The sequence below is a fragment of the Heterodontus francisci genome, chromosome 18 (assembly GCF_036365525.1).
Source record: "Heterodontus francisci isolate sHetFra1 chromosome 18, sHetFra1.hap1, whole genome shotgun sequence".
In the NCBI taxonomy this organism is placed as follows: Eukaryota; Metazoa; Chordata; class Chondrichthyes; order Heterodontiformes; family Heterodontidae; genus Heterodontus; species Heterodontus francisci.
The window spans coordinates 75588396-75610639 of record NC_090388.1 but is presented as its reverse complement, the minus strand read 5'-3'; the positions used below and the strand labels follow the sequence as shown (position 1 = coordinate 75610639).

Sequence of the window (22244 nt, the reverse complement as noted above, 5' to 3'; positions counted from 1 at the left end):
GAGTTTGCAAGTTCTCCCTGTGACCGCGTGGGTTTTCGCCGTGTGCTCCGGTTTCCTCCCACAGCCAAAAACTTGCAGGTTGATAGGTAAATTGGCCATTATAAATTGCCCCTAGTATAGGTAGGTGGTAGGGGAATTGAGGGAAGGTGGGGATGTGGTAGAAATATGGAATTAGTGTAGGATTAGTATAAATGGGTGGTTGTTGGTCGGCACAGACTACAGTGGGCCGAAGGGCCTGTGCTGTATCTCTAAATAAAATAAAAACTAAATAAAATATTAATCAAAGAAGAAAAAGGTAGATAATCTGTTCTCAAAAATTGGTAATGTCTCTGAAATAGGACCTAGATGCCCAGTATCAAGAAACCTAACCTTCTAAAGTTTTATAAATCCTCTTGGTCCACGATAGAGAAAATCATGTTATGTCGTTTGTACAGTTTTTCTTTTTAAAAAAAGAGCAGAACCATTTTGGACAGGCATATGAACAGATAATATCCTGCCGCTAAATGTCACTAGTCCACCTTGGCACTGCATCTTGTGTTAGGATAGGATATTGCACCCCTTAGCATGGATTCTACTTCCACAGTTGCTGCAGTTTCTGTATTTCGAAAATAATACTTGAGTGCTCAGCATCGAGCAGCTCACTGTTCAGTACAATGCAAAGCTCCCTACACTCTACTCAGCAGTGCTTGTGTCAGCCTCGAATTTGGAAGAGTACCTGCTTTTGCAATACAGTTCCCAGATCAGACATCCTGTTGCTCCTCTGATGGCCAGAGTAGTGTTGTATTGGAGGTAGTTTTATGATGTGGGTTCATGCCCACCAGGACCTTGATCCAAACTGCTCAAACTCAACTTTGGTAGAATCCTTCTAGCCATTGGAGGAGACTTTCATCCCCTCAACTGAGTTGATTTCAAGCCCATGTCTCAGACATGTGAGGTCAAAGAACCCAGATGAAATTGAAGTCAATAGAAACCGGGCGAAAGTTCTCCACTCGCTTGACTCCTACCTAGCACAAAGGAAGATAATTGTGGAAGGTCAATCATATCAGCCCAAGGACATTGCTGCAGGAGTTTCTCAGGGCAGTGTCCTATGCCAAACCATCTTCAGCTGTTTCATCCATGACCTTCCCTTCATCAGAAGGTCAGAAGTGAGGATGTTTACTGATGATTGCATAGTGTTTATTTCCATTCATAACTTCCCAATCAATGAAATAGTCTGTGCGTGCATGCTGCAAGACCTGAGCAACATTCAAGCTTGCGCTAATAAGTGTCAAGTAACATTCGAGTCACACGAATGCCAGGCGATGACCATCTCCAACAAGAGAAAATTTAACACCGCCCCTTGGCATGCAGTGGCATTACCATCACTAAATCCCCCAACATCAACATTCTGGGGGTTACCATTGACCAGAAACTTAACTGGACCAGCTGTATAAATACTGTGGCTACAAGTGTAGGTCAGAGCCACTGAGTATTCTGCTGCGAGTGACTCACTTCCTAACTTCCCAAAGCATTTCCACCATCTACAAAGCACAAGTCAGGAGTGTGATGGAATACTCTCCACATGCCTGGATGAGTGCAGCTCCAACAACACTGAAGAAGCTCGACCCCAGCCAAGTCAAAGCAGTCTGCTTGATTGGCACCTCATTCACCACCTTAAACAATCACTTCCCCTACCACCTGTGAACCGTGGCTGCAGTATGTACCTTCTACAAGAGGCACTGCAGCAACTCAACAAGGCTTCTTCAAGAGCACCTCCGAACCTTTCACCCCGATCACCGAGAGAAACAAGGGCAGCAGAGACATGCGAACACCACTGTCTGCATGTTCCTTTCCAAGCTACATGCCATCCTGACTTGGAATTTTATCGCCATTCCTTCATTGTTTCTGGGTCAAAATCCAATAACTCCCTACCTAGCAACATTGTGGGTGTACCTTCACCACATGGACTGAAGTGGTTGAAGAAGGCAGCTCGCCATCACCTTGAGAGCAACGAATAACAAAAAAAAACATCCAACCCTCTGAGCCAACCATTCTAGTCTTTTAAATGTTATTCTCTGTCACCTCAAGGTATTGTGCATTTGTTTTGCTTTTTTCTCATCTATTGTGAACTAAACCTAAATTTATGTTCATACCAACAGAAAAGCATGTACAAGGGCCAAATGGAGTTGATGCTTCAGAATTATGTATTTGCACTCTTTAACTCTGAACTCGGCTATCTCCGAGCTAGGGTAAGGCCACATGACATGTGCATGATTTTGTGATGACTGGTTCCAACTACCTAAAATGTTTTCCACTTTCCTCCCTACTTTGTTTTCTTGAAAGTGCATTTGGAAATGATGTAATCTACACTTCTAAAGGGGAGGAACTTTGATGGAAAAAAATTAAAATGGCCTCTGAATACTGTCAAAAATGCTGTAATGTTTGTCAGCATCTGTATAGAGTAAAAACAGATTAACTTTTGAGAGTAAAACACTTCTTTGAAACTGAATGATAAGAACATTTTTGGAGAGTTGGAGTAAAAAGGGAGCTGGGAAGAAACAGATACTTCAGTCAGAAAAAAGTTAAAAGGGTTGAATGTCCTGCAACCTGTTTAAGGAAAAAACATCTGGATCTGGATCACATTTTACTTTTTACCCCACTCACTTTTTCTAACTTAACAATAACTTGCATTTATATCGCACCTGTAGCATAGTGAAAAGTTTCGAGGTGCTTCACAGGCGTGTAGCCAAACAAATTTGACACTGAGCCACTTGAGATATTAGAATAGGTGGCAAAAATGCTTGGTCAGAGGTAGGTTTTAAGCAGTGCCTTAAAGGAGGAGAGAAAGGTAGAGATGTTTAGGGAGAGAATTCCAGAGTTTGGAGCCTAGACAGCTTAAGGCATGACTGCCAATGGTGGGGTGAAGGAAATTGGGGATACACAAGAGACCAAAATTGGAGGAATGTGGGATTCTTGGAGGGTTGTCGGGCTGGATGGGGTAACTCTACAAAAGTGCTATTTTTTCAGTTTTGCTGAAGGGTTCTATTTGAAGCATTGACCCATCTTTCCTCTTGAAAGGTGCTGACTGATCTTCTGCATACTCTGAGCGTATTCTGTGTTCATTCTAGATTTCCAGCTGTTGATGTTAAATTCTCCAGTACGCAGTTGTTCATTGTGCTAACTCGAATGTTGGAAATTGAGACTTGTGGTTTTGTGTTGTTTGGCTCTGTCGTTAAAGGAGGCTTTTGGAATGTAATGGGTTAATTTCTATCCAGTTGAAAACTTCTGGACAAACTTACAGTTGACTTGAAGGTAAATTTAATGCCCTTCTCTCCCACCCCCATATACCTCACCCGAAAGTGCTTAAACCAAACTTGGACAATTACACAAGAACATAAGAAATAGGAGCAGAAGTTGGCCATATGACCCATTGAGCCTGCTCCATCATTCATTACGATCATGGCTGATGTTGGGCTTCAGTTCCACTTTCCTGCCTGCTCTCCACATGCCTTGATTCCCCACGAGACCAAAATTCTATCTATCCCAGCCTTAAATGTATTCAACGATGGAGCATCCGCAACCCTCTGGGTAGCGAATTCCAAAGATTCACAACCATTTGAATGTAGTAATTTCTCCTCATCTCAGTCCTGAATGATTGGCCCCTTATGCTGAGACTGTGTCCCCGTGTTCTAGATTCCTTGACCAGCGGAAACAATCTCTCAGCTTCTACCCTATCAAGCCCTTTCAGAATCTTGTATGTCTCAATTAGATTGCCTCTCATTCTTCTAAACTCCAGAGTATATAGGTCCAATTTCCTCAGCCTCTCATCATAGGGACCAATTTAGTAAATCTTCGCTACACTGCCTCCTGTCAGTCTGAAACATTTCAATTTAGTTGTGAGCAAATATACTTTAAATTCTGTCTAATCAAACTCATTTTACTGGCTCAGTGCATTTGTTATGACGTCTTGTGTCGAAGTCTAACCTTCACACTTTTTTTTGCTTCTAAAAGTAGGAGTATAACTAACACTACAGTGCAATTGATAAGATTTCTTTATGTATGACATTGGGTTGCAACTGAATATTAGACAGTTAATTTGTCCTGGCAGAACTTCAGAATGGACCTTATAGTTCCAAAAATGGTGTACATACTTGTTTAGAATGACTATGATCACTTTGCTTAACAAAGTTATAATTAGAATGTCTCTATGCTTTTGCCCCGAAATACTGAAAAGAAATCTTCACAAATCATGACATAATAACTAATGGAATTTCTACTCCCCCTCACTGGATGAACAGATACTTGTGTCCAACAGTGTGCTGGGAATGGTAGCATAGTGGTAATGTTACTGGACTAGTAATCCAGTTGACTTCGACTAATACTCTGGAGACATGAGTTCAAATCCCATCACAGCAGCTGGGGGAATTTAAATTCAGTTAATTAATAAATCTTGGATAAACAGCTGGTCTCAGTAATGGTGACCACAAAACTACCAGATTGCCTTAAAACCCATCTGGTTCTCAAATTAAAACCCATCTGGTTCTCTCGGGAAGGAAATCTGCCGTCCTTACCTGGTCTGACCTATATCTGACTCCGGACCCACAGCAAAGTTAACTGCCCTCTGAAATGGGCTAGTAAGGCACTCTGTTGTATCAAACAGTTATGGAAAAGTCAAATAAAAATTCTTTAAAAATGCAGGATGAACCATCTGGCATCGACCTAGGCACCGAATATGACAAAAGCACACCCAGCCAAGTTGACCCTGCAAAGTCCTCCTCACGAACATCTGGAGACTTGTCCCAAAATTGGGAGAGCTGCCCCACAGACTTGTCAAGCAACAGCCTTTTTTAAAAATTTCTTTTTTTACTCTGTATCTAACCCCATGCTGTACCTGCCCTCGGAGTGTTTGATGGGGACTGTGTGGAGGAAGCTCTACTCTGCACCTAGCCCATTTTTGTTATATAAGGTGGCCTTTATATCTCAGTCCCCTTTTATATATTTTTGTTGAGGGGGGCCTTTATTCACCAGGCCCCCTTTATATACATTTTAAAATAACTTTATTAAAAAAAGATAAAATAAAAACTCAAATTAAAACTGCATTGAGCAGCAACCTGATGTTGTCATCCTCCCAGACTCATACCTTAAAACCAATGTCCCAGGCTCCTCCATCACCATCCTGGGTATGTCCTGTCCCACTGGTAGGTAGGACCAACCAGAGGTGACAGCACAGTGGTATTCAGTCAGGAGGGAGTGGCCATGGGAGTCCTCAACATTGACTCCGGAACCCCTAAAGTCTCATGGCATCAGATCAAACATGGGCAAGGAAACCTGCTGATTACCACCTACTGTGCCCCGCCTCTCAGCTGATGAATCAGTACTCCTTATATTGAACACCACTTGGAAGAGGCACTGAGGATTGCAAGGGCACAGAATGTACTCTGGGTGGGGGACTTCAATGTCCATCATTGAGTGGTTTGGGAGCACCACGACTGACTGAGCTGGCCAAGTACTGAAGGACAGATCTGCCAGACTGGGCTTGTGACAGGTGGTGAGAAAACCAGCACAGGAGGGGAAAACCTACTTGACCTCGTCCTCACTAATCTACCTGTTGCAGATGCATCTATCCATGATAATATTGATAGGAGGGACCACTGCACAGTCCTTGTAGAGACGACGTCCCGTCTTCACACTGAGGACACCCTCCATTGTATTGTATTGCTAATTGGGATTGATTCAGATTAGATTTGGCAGCTCAAAACTGGGTGTCCATGAGGCAATGTGGGCTGTCAGCAGCAGCAGAATTGTACTCCAGCACAATCTGTAATCTCATGGCCTGGCATATCCTTCGCTCTACCATTGCCACCATGCTGGGGCACCCACCCTGGTTCAATGAAGAGTGCAGGAGGGCATGCCAGGAGCCAGCACCAGGCATACCTAAAAATGAGGTGCCAACCTGGTGAAGCTACAACACAGGACTACATGCATGCCAAACTGTGGAAGCAGCATGCGATAGACAGGGCTAAGCAATTCCACAACCAATGGATAAGATTAAAACTCTGCAATCCTGCCACACCCAGCCAAGAATGGTGGTGGACAATTGAACAACCAACGGGAAGAAGAGGAGGGGGAGCCCAGCACATCAGTGCAAAAGACAAGGCTGAAGCGTTTGCATCCATCCTCAGCCAGAAGTGCTGAGTGGATGATACATTTCAGCCTCGTCCTGAGGTCCCCAGCCTCACAGATGCCAGTCTTCAGCCAATTTGATCCACTTCACATGATATCAAGAAATGGCTGAGCGCACTTTACACAGCAAAGGCTATGGGCCCCGATAACATCCCAGCTGTAGTACTGAAGACTTATGCCCCAGAATTAGCCATGCCTTAGCCAAGCTGTTCCAGTACAGATACGACTCTCATCTACCCGCCTGTGGAAAGTTGCCCAGCTATCTCCTGTCCACAACAAGCAGGATAATTCCAGTCCGGCCAGTTAATGCCCCATCAGCCTACTCTCAATCATCAGCAAAATGATGGAAGGTGTCATTGACTGTGTAATCAAGCAGCACTTACTCAGGAATAACCTGTTCACCAGTGCTCAGTTTGGGTTCCGCCAGGACCACTCAGCTCCAGACCTCATTACAGCCTTGGTCCAAACATGGACAAAAGAGCTGAATTCCAGAGGTGAGATTAGAGTGACTGCCCTTGACACAAGGCAGTATTTGACCAATTGTGGCATCAAGAAGCCCTGACATAATTGAAGTAATGGGAATTAGGGGGAAAACTCACCACGAGCTGGAATCATATCTCACACAAAGGAAGATGGTTGTGGTTGTTGTAGGACAAACATCTCAGCCCCAGGACATCGCTGCAGGAGCTCCTCGGGCTAGTGTTGTAGGCCCATCCACCTTCAGCTGCTTCATCAATGACCTTCCCTCCATTATAAGGTCTGAAGTGAAGATGTTCGCTGATGATTGTGCAGTGTTCAGTACCATTCGTAACTCCTATGATAATGAACCAGTCTGTATCTGCAGAGAGCAAGATCTGGACAATATTGAGGCTTGGGCAGGTAAGTCACTCATTGCATTCGCGCCACACAAGTGCCAGGCATTGACCATCTCCAACAAGAGAGAATTTAACCATCTCCTTGACTTTCAAAGGCATTACCATAGCTAAATCCCCCACCATCAACATCCTGGGGGTTACCATTGGCCAGAAACTTAACTGGGCCAGTCACATAAGTACTGTGGTTGCAAGAGCAGGTCAGAGACTGGGAATTCTGCAGAGGGTAACTCACCTCCTCACTCCCCAAAGCCTGTCCATCACTTACAAGTCACAAGTCAGGAGTGTGATGGAATACTCTCCACTTGCCAAGATGAGTACAGCTCCAACAACACTCAAGAAGCTCGACACCATCCAAGACGAAGCAGCCCGCTTGATCAGCACCCCACCCACCACCTTAAACTTACACTCCCTCCACCACCGGCGCACATTGGCAGCAGTGTGTCCCATCTACAAGATGCACTGCAGCAACTGACCAAGGCTTCTTCGACAGCATCTTCCAAACCTGCAACCTCTACCACCTAGAAGGACAAAGGCTGCAGGTGCATAGGATTACCATCACATGTAAGTTCCCCTCCAAGTTTCACACCAGCCTAACTTGGAAATATATCGCTGTTCCTTCATCATCACTGGGTCAGAATCTTGGAAATCCCTTCCTAACAGCACTGTTAGTGTACCTACACCACAAGGTCTGCAGCAATTGAAAAAGGCAGTTCACCACCACCTTCTCGAGGTCAGTTAGGGATGGACAATAAATGCTAGCCTTGCCAGCGATGCCCACATCCCATGAACGAATAAACATTAGACTTATTTCTTTCTCTTAGCGGCTGGAAGGAAAATGCACTTATGCATTTATGTAGTGCCTATACTTGCCTTAGAGAAGGTGCAACAAAGGTTCACCATATTGATTCCTAGGATGAGAGGAGAGATGCTCTGGAGTTTAGAAGAATAAGAGGCAATTTCATTGAAACATGTAAGATTCTGAGAGGGCTTGACATTGTAGATGCTGAGAGCCTTTTTTCCCTGACTGGAGAGTCTAGTACTAGGATTTAGTCTCGAGATAAGAGGTCAGCCATTTAGAACCAAAGTGAGGAGAAATGTCATCGTTCAGAGAATTATAAATCTTTGGAATTCTCGACTCCTGAAGGCTGCCGTTGAGCATATTTAAGATGGAGACTGGTAGATTTTTGGACACTAAGGGAATTGAGGAATATGAGGATAGGGTGGGAAAGTGGAATTAAGGTAGAAGATCAGCCATGAAGTTGTTGAATGGTGGATCAGGTTCAAGGGGCCGTATTGCCTACTGAGTTCCTATTTCTTCTGTTCTTTCATGACCGTAGGACATCACAAAGCACTTCATAATAAATGAAGCATTTCTGATGTGTAGTCACTGTTGTAACATAGGAAACGCAGCAGCCAATTTGTGCACAGCAAGGTCACATAAACAGCAATGAGATGAATGACCAGAGCATCTGTTCTTTTAGCTGTTAGTTGAGGGATACATTTTGGCAGGACAGCAGGAGAACTCCCCTGCTCTTTGGATATCTGAGGGCAGACAGGACCTCAGTTTAATGTCTCATCTGAAAGATGGCACCTCTGACAGTGCAGCATTTCCTCAGCACTATACAGAAGTGTCGGCCCACATTAAGTGCTCCAGTCTCTGGAGTGCAAATTGTACCCGCAACTTTTTGACTCAGAGGTGAGAGTACCAAGATTGACACCTTAAAACAATGATTTAATATCGTGGTTGCTGATCCAGAGTCTGAAGGTTTATATTGATTTGCACATTTGCAGTCTGTGCTTATTTCCCAGATACTGGACAAAACAACTACTTTTGTGAATTTGCAGAGACAGAGAAAGTGAGCCAACAGCTTAAGGGAAAATATAATCCTTTGAGTTCTAAATTCCAACAACGCAGTGATGCACAAAATGGCAAAACTATTTTTTGGTTTGCATTTAAAACTCGAGTTTTCTAATGGAACAAATTGTATTGTCCCCTTTCCTTCATGTTCTGTTCACATTCCCATGGCATTTCCCTTTGTGGAGCCACCATAATCTTGGATAGGTCATTTGTAACATCTTCCGAGGCTACCATTTTCCGACCAAATCCAAATAGCTGTCCTGTAAAATTTATCCAAATCCCACAAAATATTAATTGTTTGTAGTTCTGGTAATTCATATCCAACTACCATTGTAGAATCAGATACCGACAGCAGAAAATTTTCCAATTTCTAGAATCCTTTCATATTTCACCTAAGTGCCTGTTAATGTGAGCCTTGATGGTGATTGTTGTCTGGCTATAGGTGATTTTTCCCCCCAGTTTTCAGGATGTAGGCGTTGCTGACGATGGCAACATTTAGTCCACGTACCTAATTGCCCTGAAAAAGTGGTGGTGGACTTACTTGAACAGGTGATAGTGGTTAGATACAACTGAGTGACTTGCTAATCAGCCATTTCAGACGGCAGTTAAGAACCATACATATTGGTGAGGGACCGAAGTCACATATAAGCCAGACAGGGATAAGATGGTAGGTTTCCTTCCCTAAAGGTCATTTTGAACCGGTTGGGTTTTTACAACAGTTCAGTAGCTTCATGGTCATTTTTACTGATACTAACTTTGTATTTATAGAATTTAAAAAAAACAACAGTGGCATTTGAACTCGTGTTCTCTGGATTATTAGTTCACACCTCTGTGTTAGAACCCAGTAACATAACCACTACACTAACGTACCTGATGTGTGCTATCATTTGAGACCTAGATTTGGCTGCATTGCTGAAATTGCACCTGGTTGGTACGCACTACATGTTACATCTTCATGCAGTTTTTACAATACACCTGTAGAATGGATAGCTCCAAGCAGTGTTTTACCAGCAAATTTAAGAGTTTTACACTGCGACTGGTCTTATAGTGAAGACCATTAAATAGCTCCCACTCCCCATGACTGTCAGCACATTATCCTTTTACTGCACTGCTGTTGTTGAGGAGAATCATTACAGCCTCAAATCTGCAGGCCTATGATCAGACAGCTGTTCTCCACACTAGTCTGAGGGCCACCAACAAGTAGGGGAAACAGGGCGAATCCAGTCAGAAACCTCTGTTTCTGTGGCAGCAGTGAATTGCAGTTAAGCTGGGTGGACATCTTAATGGAACACGATCGGAGAGCTGGTTGATGGCTGACCTGAAATGTAAATAAGTGTCCAGCGAAATGATTCCAAAATGGGGGGCTTGTGAGAACTTGTATTAGATGCACATAAAGAGGTGTATCTTAAGGAGATGTGCTTAAATGATGGAATGGGGTTTTTGTGAGCCACCTGAGCATTTTAAGCTCCTATACTGCAGCAGAACCCCAATTTTTGGTGGCTGCCATCAGGTAGGCTGGCTCCATGTCTGCCAACTGAATGAGCAGACCTAGTTCAGAATGTTTGATGTCAATAGCATAGCTATGCTAATAACATAGGTGGGGGTGGGGTGGGGGGGGCTAGGATTATGGGCTGTTTCATCACGAAATATCCTTTTTAGGAAGTGGCTGTCTGATAGCCATCTTTATTGCAAAATGCCAAAAAAATCCTAATGTTCTGTTCACTATGGGCAAGAAGTCCCTAAATAGCAGTAAGTTTAACATTCAAGTTAATTCAACTCTTGATCAGGCATCAAATACTAAACACGAATAAAAAAGCAAAATACTGCAGATACTGAAAATCTGAAATAAGAACAGAAAATGCTGGAATTAGTCAGCAGGTCTGGCAGCATCTGTGGAGAGAGAAACAGAGTTAATGTTTCAGGTCAATAACCTTTCATCAGAACTGGGAAAAGTTAGAAATGTAACAAGTTTTACGTAGGTCAAATGGGGCAAGGTAGAAAAAGAACAAAAGGTAAGGTCTGTGATAGGGCAGAAGACCGGAAATATTAAATGACAAAAGAGTTGATGGGGCAAAGTAAAGATACAAAAGATATATCCAGAGGAGGTGTCTGTGGCAGAATAATGAACAGCTGCCATCTGAAACAGAAAAGAGAAAAACAAGATGAAGGCCAAAACATGCAAAGAAGAGGAATCAAAATGGGGCATGGATTACTGTCTGAAATTGTTCAACTCAACATTGAGTCCAGAAGGCTTTAAAGTGCCCAATCGAAGGAAGAGGTGTTGTTCATCGAGCTTGGATTGAGCTTCATTGGAGCACTGCAATAGGGCGAAGAGAGCAGGGTGGAGAATTAAAATGGCAGGCCACCTGAATCCTGGGGTTATGCTTGCTGACTGACCGGAGGTGTTCCACAAAGCGGTCATCCCATCTGCTTTTGGTCACCGCAGTGTCAAGCAGAACGCATTGTGAGCAGCGAATACATTATACTAAATTGAAAGAATTACACGTAAGTTGCTGTTTCACCTGGAAGGAATATTTGGGGCTGTTACGACCAAGTGAGAAAGGTATCGAGGGTTCCCTCTCAGCCTTCACCTGGTCTTACTGTAACAGGGTTTAATTTTAAACACACTGTGTTTTCAGCTCCCCCTTGGTGAATCCTTGTTCACCACTTTCCAACTATAAAGCAAATAAACCAGCACAAACAGGCTTTCTCAGGTTTAAAGAATAAAAGTAGAAATTTATTAAACTTAAACTCTAATTCAGTTGGCAACCATGCTAGCATGCATAATCGATATACACATACAAATAAAGGCAGAAGAAAATTAAAGTTTGAGGCAACATCTGAAGAGTTTTTGTTACGGGTCCTCGAGCTCACTGTCGAGTCCTTGCTTGTAGGTAGATCTTGCTTTTCGTTGAGGTCCAGTATTCTTCTTAAACCTTGTTCACTGTAGGAGACTTTTCTCTCTTGGGGTTCATGCGTCTTCAGTGGATTCAGAGGCTTGTGAGAAAGAGATGGGAGCAGGCAGGCAGGAGAGGCTTTGACGAGCCAGCCAGGAGAGATCTTCTCAGTCCAGGAGCATTCTGCTTTCTGCCCAAACTGTTTGTACAAATTCAAAAAATTCAGGTTGCCCTTGTGACTAGCTGGTTTATCTCTCGTTTGTGTATTCGGCCATCTTAGCAGTCAACCTGGATTGCGAGCTCCCTCACCTTCAACGTCTGGTGATCAATAGTCCATTGTGGGTTGAATGTGTCAGGGAATGGTCCTTTGTCCTTTCCAAACACTCTCTCTTTATATGCAAATGCCTTTCCAGCCAAGATCTGGCATTTGTGTAAAGTAAGTCCTTTCTTCACTTCAACAACAGTTTGAAATTTAATGTCCATGTGGTGAAGTTAATATGCCTCATGCTTGGCAGGTGGGGGCCTGCATGACACCTCCACACCCAGCGGAATGAAATGCGATTTTAAAAAAGTGCATTTCATTAAAAGGGCCGAGTGAAAAATGTAAGATGCAGATAAAACCATGCATTTCTCCCATTCATTCCCATTTATTCATAAATCCTAAAACTTATTACAGCCTGTTGTCGCTTGGTGCCAGTGCTGCTTTAATTGCCCCCTTTTTGGCATCCCAATAACGTGGTTCTTTTTTTTTGGGAAGTTTCTCTTTCGTTTGCCCATTTCCATGGCTGCCGAGGGTCTTTGCTCCTGTTGAGGTCTGTGAAGGGGGATGGATGGTTTCTCTTTGGTTCTGACTGTGGGGAGGATTCTTTGCTAATCTCCCCTTTGTCCCAGAGGACACGCCTGCCTGCAGGTATTTGTGCACACTCTACTGCATTCCCCTGTGGCACTTTGACTAGGTGAGGCATCACCCTCACAGTTTCTCTGCCCTCTAGAGGTCTTTCTTTGTTCTGCAGATTCCTGTAAATGATGTTAGCAACTCTAGTGGGGTGCTTCTAGTGTCTACATTTACACAGGAGGTTATGGGGTCCAACTTTTCAAATGTTTCAGATTTGTCTGACTGGACAGTAGGGGTTTTCATCCGGGATTCCTCCAGGACTTCCTTTTAACCTGCCCTCTTGGTCAGTTTTCCCCTTCCCTGTCTAACCTTTTGCCAGCCTTGTGCCTGCTTGTCCCCTTTTGTTCTCGGCGGGGGTCCCTTACTGTTCACCAGCCCTCTGCTGGAGGGTCCTCCTAACAGCAGTACAGGACGTAGGGGTCCAGGATTCACTGTTGGTTGGTGTTTCCCCTCAATCTGGCACATGTGGCAAGTCCTGCAGTGCTCCACCACATCCTTGTGGAGTTTTGGCCAGTCAAACTGCTGACTTATGGGTGCTTTGGTCTTTCGTATACCGGCATGTACAGCCACTGTAGTCTCGTGGGCCCTTCTTAATATTTCTGTCCAGTACCTCTGTGGCACCGCTAACTGGTGAACTACTGTCCATTCCTTGCTCTCAGGTCTGTGAGGAGAACTCTATTTCCTCATCAGTACCTCATTCTTTAAATAGTAGCAGTCAGGAACTCCCTCTGCTTCACTTTCAGACTGGGCAGCCTGTGCAACTCTCACAATACTGGGTCGGCTCGCAGAGCCTCAGCTAGGTAAGAGCCATTTAATTCATTCCCTGGGTCTCCTAATTTTCCACAGAAAGTCTCAGACAGACAGACCTGGTCATCTGCCTCAGTGCTAATTCATCTCCTCTGGGGGAGCTGGTTTGATCATGGCCTGATCCACTACACATTCAGGGAAACTGCAGGGGACTATTTGCTGTCACTGCCCTGGTCTCTCTGACCTCCTGCAGTCTTTCACTACTGGGGGGCTACCACCTTCACCCGTGCCAGATCATTACCTCGGAGCAGGTCAACCCCATCCACAGGCAAACTAGGGACAATCCCTATGGTCACCGATCCCAAAACTAGGTCGCACTCCAGGTGCACCCGGTGTACAGGCATACACTGCCCTCCAATACCATTCACCACCATTTTGGTGTTCACTGTACTCTCTGGGGAGAAGGTCAGGCGTTTTCCCAGTAAAAGGGATCTAGTGGCCCCTGTGTCCCTGAGAATTACTATGAGCTTGCTTGCCCCACTCGAGGGGTATGAGGTTACTCTCCCTTTAGACACAAAACCCTGATAACCCTCAGGAACCCTATTAGATTTTCCTGCACTTGCAGCGATAGATTTCCTGGGTCTCACTGCAGTTAAAGCCACAGCTTGTTATGCTGTGCTTTCCAACAGGTTCCTGTCTTCACTGAGCAGGTGTGCCCTGATTAACCCCACATGTTTTCCCTTTAGTTTCCAGCAGTCAACTCTTAAATGCCCTGCTTTATTACAATGGAAGCACGCAGGTCTCCAGGTCTCACTCTTGCTCACAGAACCTTTTTGGCTAGAGAAGGGCCCCCGTGTCTCCCGCTTTCCTTTCTGTCCCAGGACTGCTTGGGCTCCTATCACCTTCCTACCCTTTGTCCCTTTCGGATTTGTGGGGGTGACTAGGTAAGGTTCTCCCCTGGGAAACCGACTTATAAATGAAAGAAAATGCATCAGCCAGGACGGCTGTATGCCGGGTTCTCTGGACCCGCTGCTCCTCTACATCGGCCTTTATGGAGAGTGGGAGAGAGTGTTTAAATTCCTGCAACAGAATTACTTCTCTGCGATTCTCATAGCTGAGCTATACTTCAAGAACCCTCAGGCACTGGTCAAAAGCCAGCTGCTTGCTTCTTTCAAACTCCAAACTCCAGGTAAGTTTGATTAGTTTGCTTCTTGAGGGTTCTAAACTTTTGGCGATAGGCTTCGGGTACTAATCCATATGTTCCGAGGCTAGCATTTTTGGTCAGTTCATAATTTGATGAGCTCTCATCTGGCAACAGGGAATAAACCTCATGGGCTTTTCCACTTAGCTTGCTTTGTAGTAAAAGAGGCCAGGTCTCAGCTGGCCATTTTAGCTGTCATGCCAGTTTGTCAAAGGAAACAAAAAATACTTCTGCATCCTTCCTCCTCATTGAATTTTGGAATTAATTGAACTAGTTTTAACAATTTTGTACCCAGCCCTGAATTATACTCCTCCATATTGGCCATGATTTCGCTGGTGTTACTCTGTTGCCCCCTAGTTAACTCAAGCCGCTTCAACTCTCTTCGCATTCTTTCTGGAATATTCTTTCTCCCTCTCCTCAAATTCAAGTTTCCTCTGTTCCAGTTGTATTTTTGCTAACAATATCCTGTCAGAGTCTACTTCGAAGCCTGTTTCTGCTTCTTCAGATTCAAGTGAAACGTGATTGGCCACTAGGCTTAAGAGTTCAGACTTCCTCGCTTTGCCACATATGGCGATCTCACACTGCTCAGCCATTTCCTCAACTCTTCCATCGACAATGCTTTTATCTTATGCCAAGTTACTTCACCCTGGCTTGGAGAGCTTCTAGCTTCGGTTGCAGATATGTTAGTATTCAAGCACACACAACCACAAGAAAACCTGTATTGAAATCTTGCTCTTTTTTGAATGGTAACAATATGGCTTCCCACTTCCAATTTCTCTTGTTTGTCTGTGGGTAAAATTTCAGATGCTAGCACCCAAATTTCTGTTACGACAAGGTGAGAAAGGTGTCTAGGGGTCCCTCTCAGCCTTCACTTGGTCTTACCGTAACAAGGTTTAATTTTAAACACACTGTGTTTTCAGCTCCCACTTGGTGAATCGTTGTTCACCGCTTTCCAATTATAAGGCAAAGAAACCAGCACAAACAGGCTTTCTTAGGTTTAAAGAAGAAAAGTAGAAATTTCTTAAACTTAAACTTAAAACTCTAATTCGGTTGACACCTACGGATACACGACACGCCCACGTTAGCATACATACGTGATCCACAGATGCAAATAGAGACAGAAAAGGGAAGAAAAATAAAGTGGAAAAGTTTGAGGCAATATCTGAAGAGTTTTTGTTACAGATCTTGGAGCTCACTGTAGAGTCCTTGATTGTAGGTAGATCTTGCTTTTCGTTGGGTATTCTTCTTGAACTTTGTTCGATGTGGGAGACTTTTCTCCCTTGGGGTTCATGTGTCTTCAGTGGATTTGGAGTTCTGTGAGAAAGAGATGGGAGCAGGCAGACAGGAGAGGCTGTGGCGAGCCAGCCAGGAGAGATCTTCTCAGTCCAGGAGCATTCTGCTTGCTGCCCAAACTGTTTGTACAAATTCAAAAAACTCAGGGTGCCCAGCAGGTTAGTCATGTGACTGGCTGTTTTGTCTCTCATTTGTGTATTCGGCCATCTTGACAGTCAACCTGGAATGTGAGCTCCCCCACCTTCAATGTCGAGTAATCAAAAGTCCATTGTGGGTTGAGTGTGTCAGGGAATGGTCCTTTGTCCTTTCCAAGCACTGTCTGTTAATTTCCAAATGTCTTTCCGGCCAAGGGTCCATTGTGGGTTGAATGTGTCAGGGAATGGCTGCTTTGTCCTTCCAAACACTGTCTTTTTTTATTCATTCATGGGATGTGGGCGTCGCTGGCCAGGCCAGCATATATTGCCCATCCCTAATTGCCCTTGAGAAGGTGGTGGTGAGCTCCCTTCTTGAACCGCTGCAGTCCATGTGGGGTAGGTACACCCACAGTGCTATTAAGAAGGGAGTTCCAGGATTTTGACCCAGCCACAGTGAAGGAACGGCAATATAGTTCCAAGTCAGGATGGTGTGTGACTTGGAGGGGAACTTGCAGGTGATGGTGTTCCCATGCATTTGCTGCCCTTGTCCTTCTAGTTGGTAGAGGTCGTGGGTTTGGAAGGTGCTGTCTAAGGAGCCTTGGTGCATTGCTGCAGTGCATCTTGTAGATGGTACACACTGCTGCCACTGTGCGTTGGTGGTGGAGGGAGTGAATGTTTGTAGATGGGGTGTCAATCAAGCGGGCTGCTTTGTCCTGGATGGTGTCGAGCTTCTTGAGTGTTGTTGGAGCTGCACCCATCCAGGCAAGTGGAGAGTATTCCATCACACTCCTGACTTGTGCCTTGTAGATGGTGGACAGTCTTTGGGGAGTCAGGAGGTGAGTTACTCGCCTCAGGATTTCTAGCCTCTGATCTGCTCTTGTAGCTACAGTATTTATATGGCTACTTCATTTCAGTTTCTGGTCAGTGGTAGCCCCTAGGATGTTGATAGTGGGGGATTCAGCGATGGTAATGCCATTGAATGTCAAGGGGAGATGGTTGGATTCTCTCTTGTTGGAGATGGTCATTGCCTGGCACTTGTGTGGCGCGAATGTTACTTGTCACTTATCAGCCCAAGCCTGAATATTTTCCAGGTCTTGCTGCATTTCTAAACGGACTGCTTCAGTATCTGAGGAGTCACGAATGGTGCTGAACATTGTGCAATCATCCGCGAACATCCCCACTTCTGACCTTATGGTTGAAGGAAGGTCATTGATGAAGCAGCTGAAGATGGTTGGGATTAGGACACTACCCTGAGGTACTCCTGCAGTGATGTCCTGGAGCTCAGATGATTGACCTCCAACAACCACAACCATCTTCCTTTGCGCTAGTTATGACTCCAACCAGCGGAGGGTTTTCCCCCGATTCCCTTGATGCTATACTCTGTCAAATGCTGCTTGATGTCAAGGGCAGTCACTCTCACCTCAGCTCTTGAGTTCAACTCTTTTGTCCACATTTGAACCAATGCTGTAATGAGGTCAGGAGCTGAGTGGCTCTGGCAGAACCCAAACTGAACGTCTCTGAGCAGGTTATTGCTAAACAAGTGCTGCTTGATGGCACTATTGATGACACCATCCATCACTTTACTGATAATTGAGAGTAGACTGATGGGGCAGTAATTGGCCCGGTTGGACTTGTCCTGCATTTTGTGTACAGGACATACCTGGGCAATTTTCCACATTGCCGGGTAGATGCCAGTGTTGTAGCTGTACTGCAACAGCTTGGCTAGGGGTGTGGCAAATTCTGGAGCACAGGTCTTCAGTACTATTGCTGGAATATTGTCAGAGCCCATAGCCTTTGCAGTATCCAGAGCCTTCAGTCGTTTCTTGATATCACACGGAGTGAATCGAATTGGCTGAAGTCTAGTATCTGTGATGCTGGGAACTTCAGGAGGAGGCCGAGATGAATAATCAACTCGGCACTTCTGGATGAAGATTGTTGCAAATGCTTCAGCCTTATCTTTTGCACTGATGTGCTGAGCTCCCCCATCATTGAGGATGGGGTTATTTGTGGAGCCACCTACTCGAGTTAGTTGTTTAATTGTCCACCACCATTCACGGCTGAATGTGGCAGGACTGCAGAGCTTAGATCTGATCCGTTGGTTATGGGATCGCTTAGCTCTGTCTATCGCATGCTGCTTATGCAGTCTGGCACGCAGATAGTCCTGTGTTGTAGCTTTGCCTTTTTGACACCTCATTTTGAGGTATGCCTGGTGCTGCTCCTGGCATGCCCTCCTGCACTCTTCATTGAACCAGGGTTGGTCTCCTGTTTTGATGGTAATGGTAGAGTGGGGGATATGCTGGGCCATGAGGTTACAGATTGTGGTTGAGTAAGATTCTGCTGCTGCTGCTGATGGCCCACAGCGCCTCATGGATGCCCAGTTTTGCATTGCTAGATCTGTTCGAAATCTATCCCATTTAGCACAGTGGTAGTGCCACACAACACGAAGGAGGGTATCCTCAATGTGAAGGTGGGACTTCGTCTCCACAAAGACTGTGTCGTGGTCACTCCTACGAATACTGTCATGGACAGATGCATCTGCTTCAGGCAGATTGGTGAGGACGAGGTCAAGTGGTTTTCTCCTCTTGTTTCCCTCGCCACCTGCCGCACACCCAGTCTAGCAGATATGTCCTTCAGGACGCGGCCAGCTCGGTCAGTAGTGGTGCTACCCAGGGATGGTGATGGCAGTGTCTGGGACATTGTCTGTTCGGTATGATTCTGTGAGTGTGACTATGTCAGGCTGTTGCTTGACTAGTCTGTGGGACAGCTCTCCCAACTTTGGCACAAGCCCCCAGATGGTAGTAAGGAGGACTTTGCAGGGTCGACAGGGTTGGGTTTGCTATTGTTGTTTCCGGTGCCTAGGTCGATGCCGGGTGGTCCGTCCAGTTTCATTCCTTTTTATTGACTTCGTAGCGGTTAGATACAACTGAGTGGCTTGCTAGACCATTTCAGAGGGCATGTAAGAGTCAACCACATTGCTGTGGGTCTGGGGTCACATGTAGGCCAGACCAGGTTAGGACAGCAGATTTCCTTCCCGAAAGGACATTAGTGTATCAGATGGGTTTTTACAACAATCGACAATGGTTTCATGGCTATCATTAGACTAGCTTTTTTAATTCCAGATTTTTTTTTATTAATTGAATTCAAATTCCACCTTCTGCTGTCATGGGATTTGAAACCATGTCCCCAGAGCAATACCCTGGGTCTCTGGGTTACTAGTTCAGTGACATTACCACTACGTCACCGCCTCTCCGTTAATATGCAAATGTCTTTCCAGCCAAGATCTGGCAATTTTTTAAAGCAAGTCCTTTCTTTACTGCAACAACAGTTTGAAATTTAATGTCCATTTGGCGAAATGAATATGCCTCATGCTTGGCAGGTGGGGGCCTGCATGACAGGGGCTTTGGACAGTGAGGAGAGAGGAGGTAAAAGTGCAGGTGTCATGGAGGGAATGGTCCCTTTGAAATGCTGAAAGGTAAGGGGAGGGGAAGATGTATTTGGTGGTGGCATCACACTAGAGGTGGTGGAAATGATCGCTTCTCGGCCTTTTGGCTAAGATCAAGTGTAGTATCTGTTCTTATCAGTGCTTACTTGATTGAGAAGAGACCATGATCATTGCCTTTTGATCCTGGGGAAGCTTTGAGTAAAATGGCTATAACCAATCTTCGAGCTTCGGGCCAGGGAGTGCGCAACACCGTTCGGGTGGTTGTGAAGGACAAGGAAGGAGATACACCAGTCAATCGTACTTCCTTCATCAAGCAAATTCTCTTCGATTGCTGCAGATTTCAAGCGACGGACGTCTTCTGCCTGCAGGATTTCCTCAGCAGTGGATACTTCGACGTGACGTTCCGGAACGTGGCGGGATACATCAAGTTCCTGAAGGCGTTCAAGGAGAAAGGGGACCGGGCGCCACTGTCGATCCTCACAGCGGAGCCGCTCTTCACGCTTCCGTCACAACGGGACCGGGTGGTGACGATTCACCTCTACAACCCCCATGTTCCGGTGGTGGATGTACTCGCCTCGCCAGGTACGTCGAGGTGGCCGGCAGCAGCACTGATGTCAAGGACCCCTTTGGGATTTGGACCAGCAAGCGGCAGGTCAAGGTGACCTTGAAGGTAGATCCCAGTGGAGCCATCATCCACCCTCCCTCCAGCTTCGCTATCGGGGGAAGTCAAGGCTTCTTGGTCTACGCTGGGCAGCCCAGAGTTTGCCGCACCTGTGGAAAATCTGGTCACGTGGCGGCCAACTGCAGCACGGTTGTTTGCAAGAACTGCAAGGAGGAAGGCCATCAGACCAAGGACTGTAAACTGAGTAAGTGTTGCAACTTGTGCGGTGCGGCAGGCCATCTCTACAAAACCTGCCCCAAACGCTGCCTCAGTTATGCTCAGGCGGCAAGGTCCAAGGAAAGGCCGGGAGAAGGTTCGACGAAGGCGTCCGGTGCTCGAAAGGAGACGAGCAACCTTCTCCGCAGTGAGGAACTTCACCTGAGAAGGAGAAGGTAGGGGAGGCAGCTGAAACCAGCGACCCAGCACCTACCCTGCGCTCGGAAATTCCTCCTCCACAGACAGAATCAATGGAGGAGGAGGCAGCAGATGGACAAACAGGTCAGTGGCAAGTGGTCCAGAGGAAAACCACAAAGAAAAAACATCCAAAAGCGGAACAGGCCACCACCCAAACCAGTGTCAAGAGGAGGCTACCTTCTGAATCAGACTGCAACAGCTCCTCTTCACTGGACGGGGGGATGCTGGAACGACAGCCCCTTCAAAAGAGGCGGCAGAACTCTAAGGAGATGGAAGATAAAGCATCCCAGCCCCCGGTCACTGGAAGCTGTGATGGGCCCAGCGTGACCCAACCCCAAAGCTCCACACATAACGACGTGGCCAACGCATCTCAGCTCCGGGACACCGAGAGCAGTGATGTTTTCGAGGAGGAACAGATGGAAGCAGCAGAGGATAACCCAATCTTTGCTGCCTACAAGACCCCCCCGATGTCACCCCAGCGGAACAACCCCTGCATGAAAAACCAGGAGGGGTTTCTGAGCCCAACTATTGTGAAACAGCTTGCTCACACGATGGGTATGCAGGAACATCCCGAAGGACTGGGACTAGCAAGGACAAATGGTATGGGAAGCAACAACTAACTTTAAAAAAATGGGTGTAAAGATTGCTTCCATTAATGTGCGTAGCATTAAATCTACTACGCGATGTGTTTCAACCTTGGATTACCTCGCCAAGGTCAAAGCCGACCTACTGTTTCTGCAGGAGTATGGAATACCACACCTCAGCACCTACAGGCGATGGTGGTCCACGGGCCATCGATTGCCATTCCTCCGGCCTGGGTATTCTGCTGCGGGGAGGTAACTTCACCATCTCCTAAGTTAAGGAAGTGGTGGGCGGTCGCCTCCTCGTAGCAGACGTAATGTACAACAACGCTCCGCTCCGGTTGATCAACGTGTACGCCCCGGTACAACGCAGCGAGCGGCTGACTGACCGTCTTCCAGCAGCACCCACTGCTGCTGGAGACGTCCAGGCCGGTCGTCCTAGGCGGTGACTTCAACTGCATCATCGATGTGGCTGGACGATCCGGCAGTGACAACAGCAAACTGGACGCTACGTCCAGATTCCTAATAGAAACAGTTAAAGATGCCAAACTGCACGACGTCTTCAGCAAACCTGCAGACGGAGCGCAGCGCAGATACACATGGTCAAGATCGGACGGGTCTGCCCGTTCCAGGATTGACTTCCTGTTTGTGTCCCGTGCCGTCACGGTCGGATCCACCGACGTCAAGCCGGTGTTCTTCTCCGACCACTGCCTCTTACTGGCCGACTGTCACTTACAGGACGACCAGCGGGTTGGCAGAGGGACGTGGAAGCTCAATGCTACACTGCTGACCCCAGAGAACGTTGAGGAAATCAAAAGGGATTATAAAGGTTGGAGGACCGTGAAACCCCTCTTTGAGTCTCCAGTTCACTGGTGGGAAGCGATTAAGGAGAACATCAAGAGGTTCTTCATCCACAAAGGTGTTCAGAGGGCGAGAGAGAGACAGAGGGAAATGTCCCGACTCCAGAAAAGTATGCAAAATCTGCTCCGGTTGCAGTCAATGGGGGTCGAGGTCAAGGAGGACCTCCAAGAGGTGAAGAGCCAGCAGGCCTCGCTCTTTGCCAAGGAGGCCTCCAAGATCATCT

General features: G+C 46.1%; 1 protein-coding gene and 1 pseudogene across 4 annotated transcripts in view; both read left to right on the top strand.

Moving 5' to 3' along the window:
* The window catches only part of ipo8 (importin 8), a 236565-nt gene that overhangs the window by 152849 nt on the left and 61472 nt on the right, over positions 1-22244 (top strand). For 3 of the 4 annotated variants that reach the window (XM_068051011.1, XM_068051008.1, XM_068051010.1), the window contains one exon: positions 2139-2228. The exons of the other annotated variant lie outside the window; for it this stretch is intronic. In XM_068051011.1, the coding sequence (XP_067907112.1) occupies positions 2139-2228 (90 nt within the window). The remainder of the gene's footprint in view (positions 1-2138; positions 2229-22244) is intronic. 4 annotated transcript variants of the gene reach the window in all.
* Positions 19592-19700, top strand: LOC137379904 (U2 spliceosomal RNA; annotated as a pseudogene).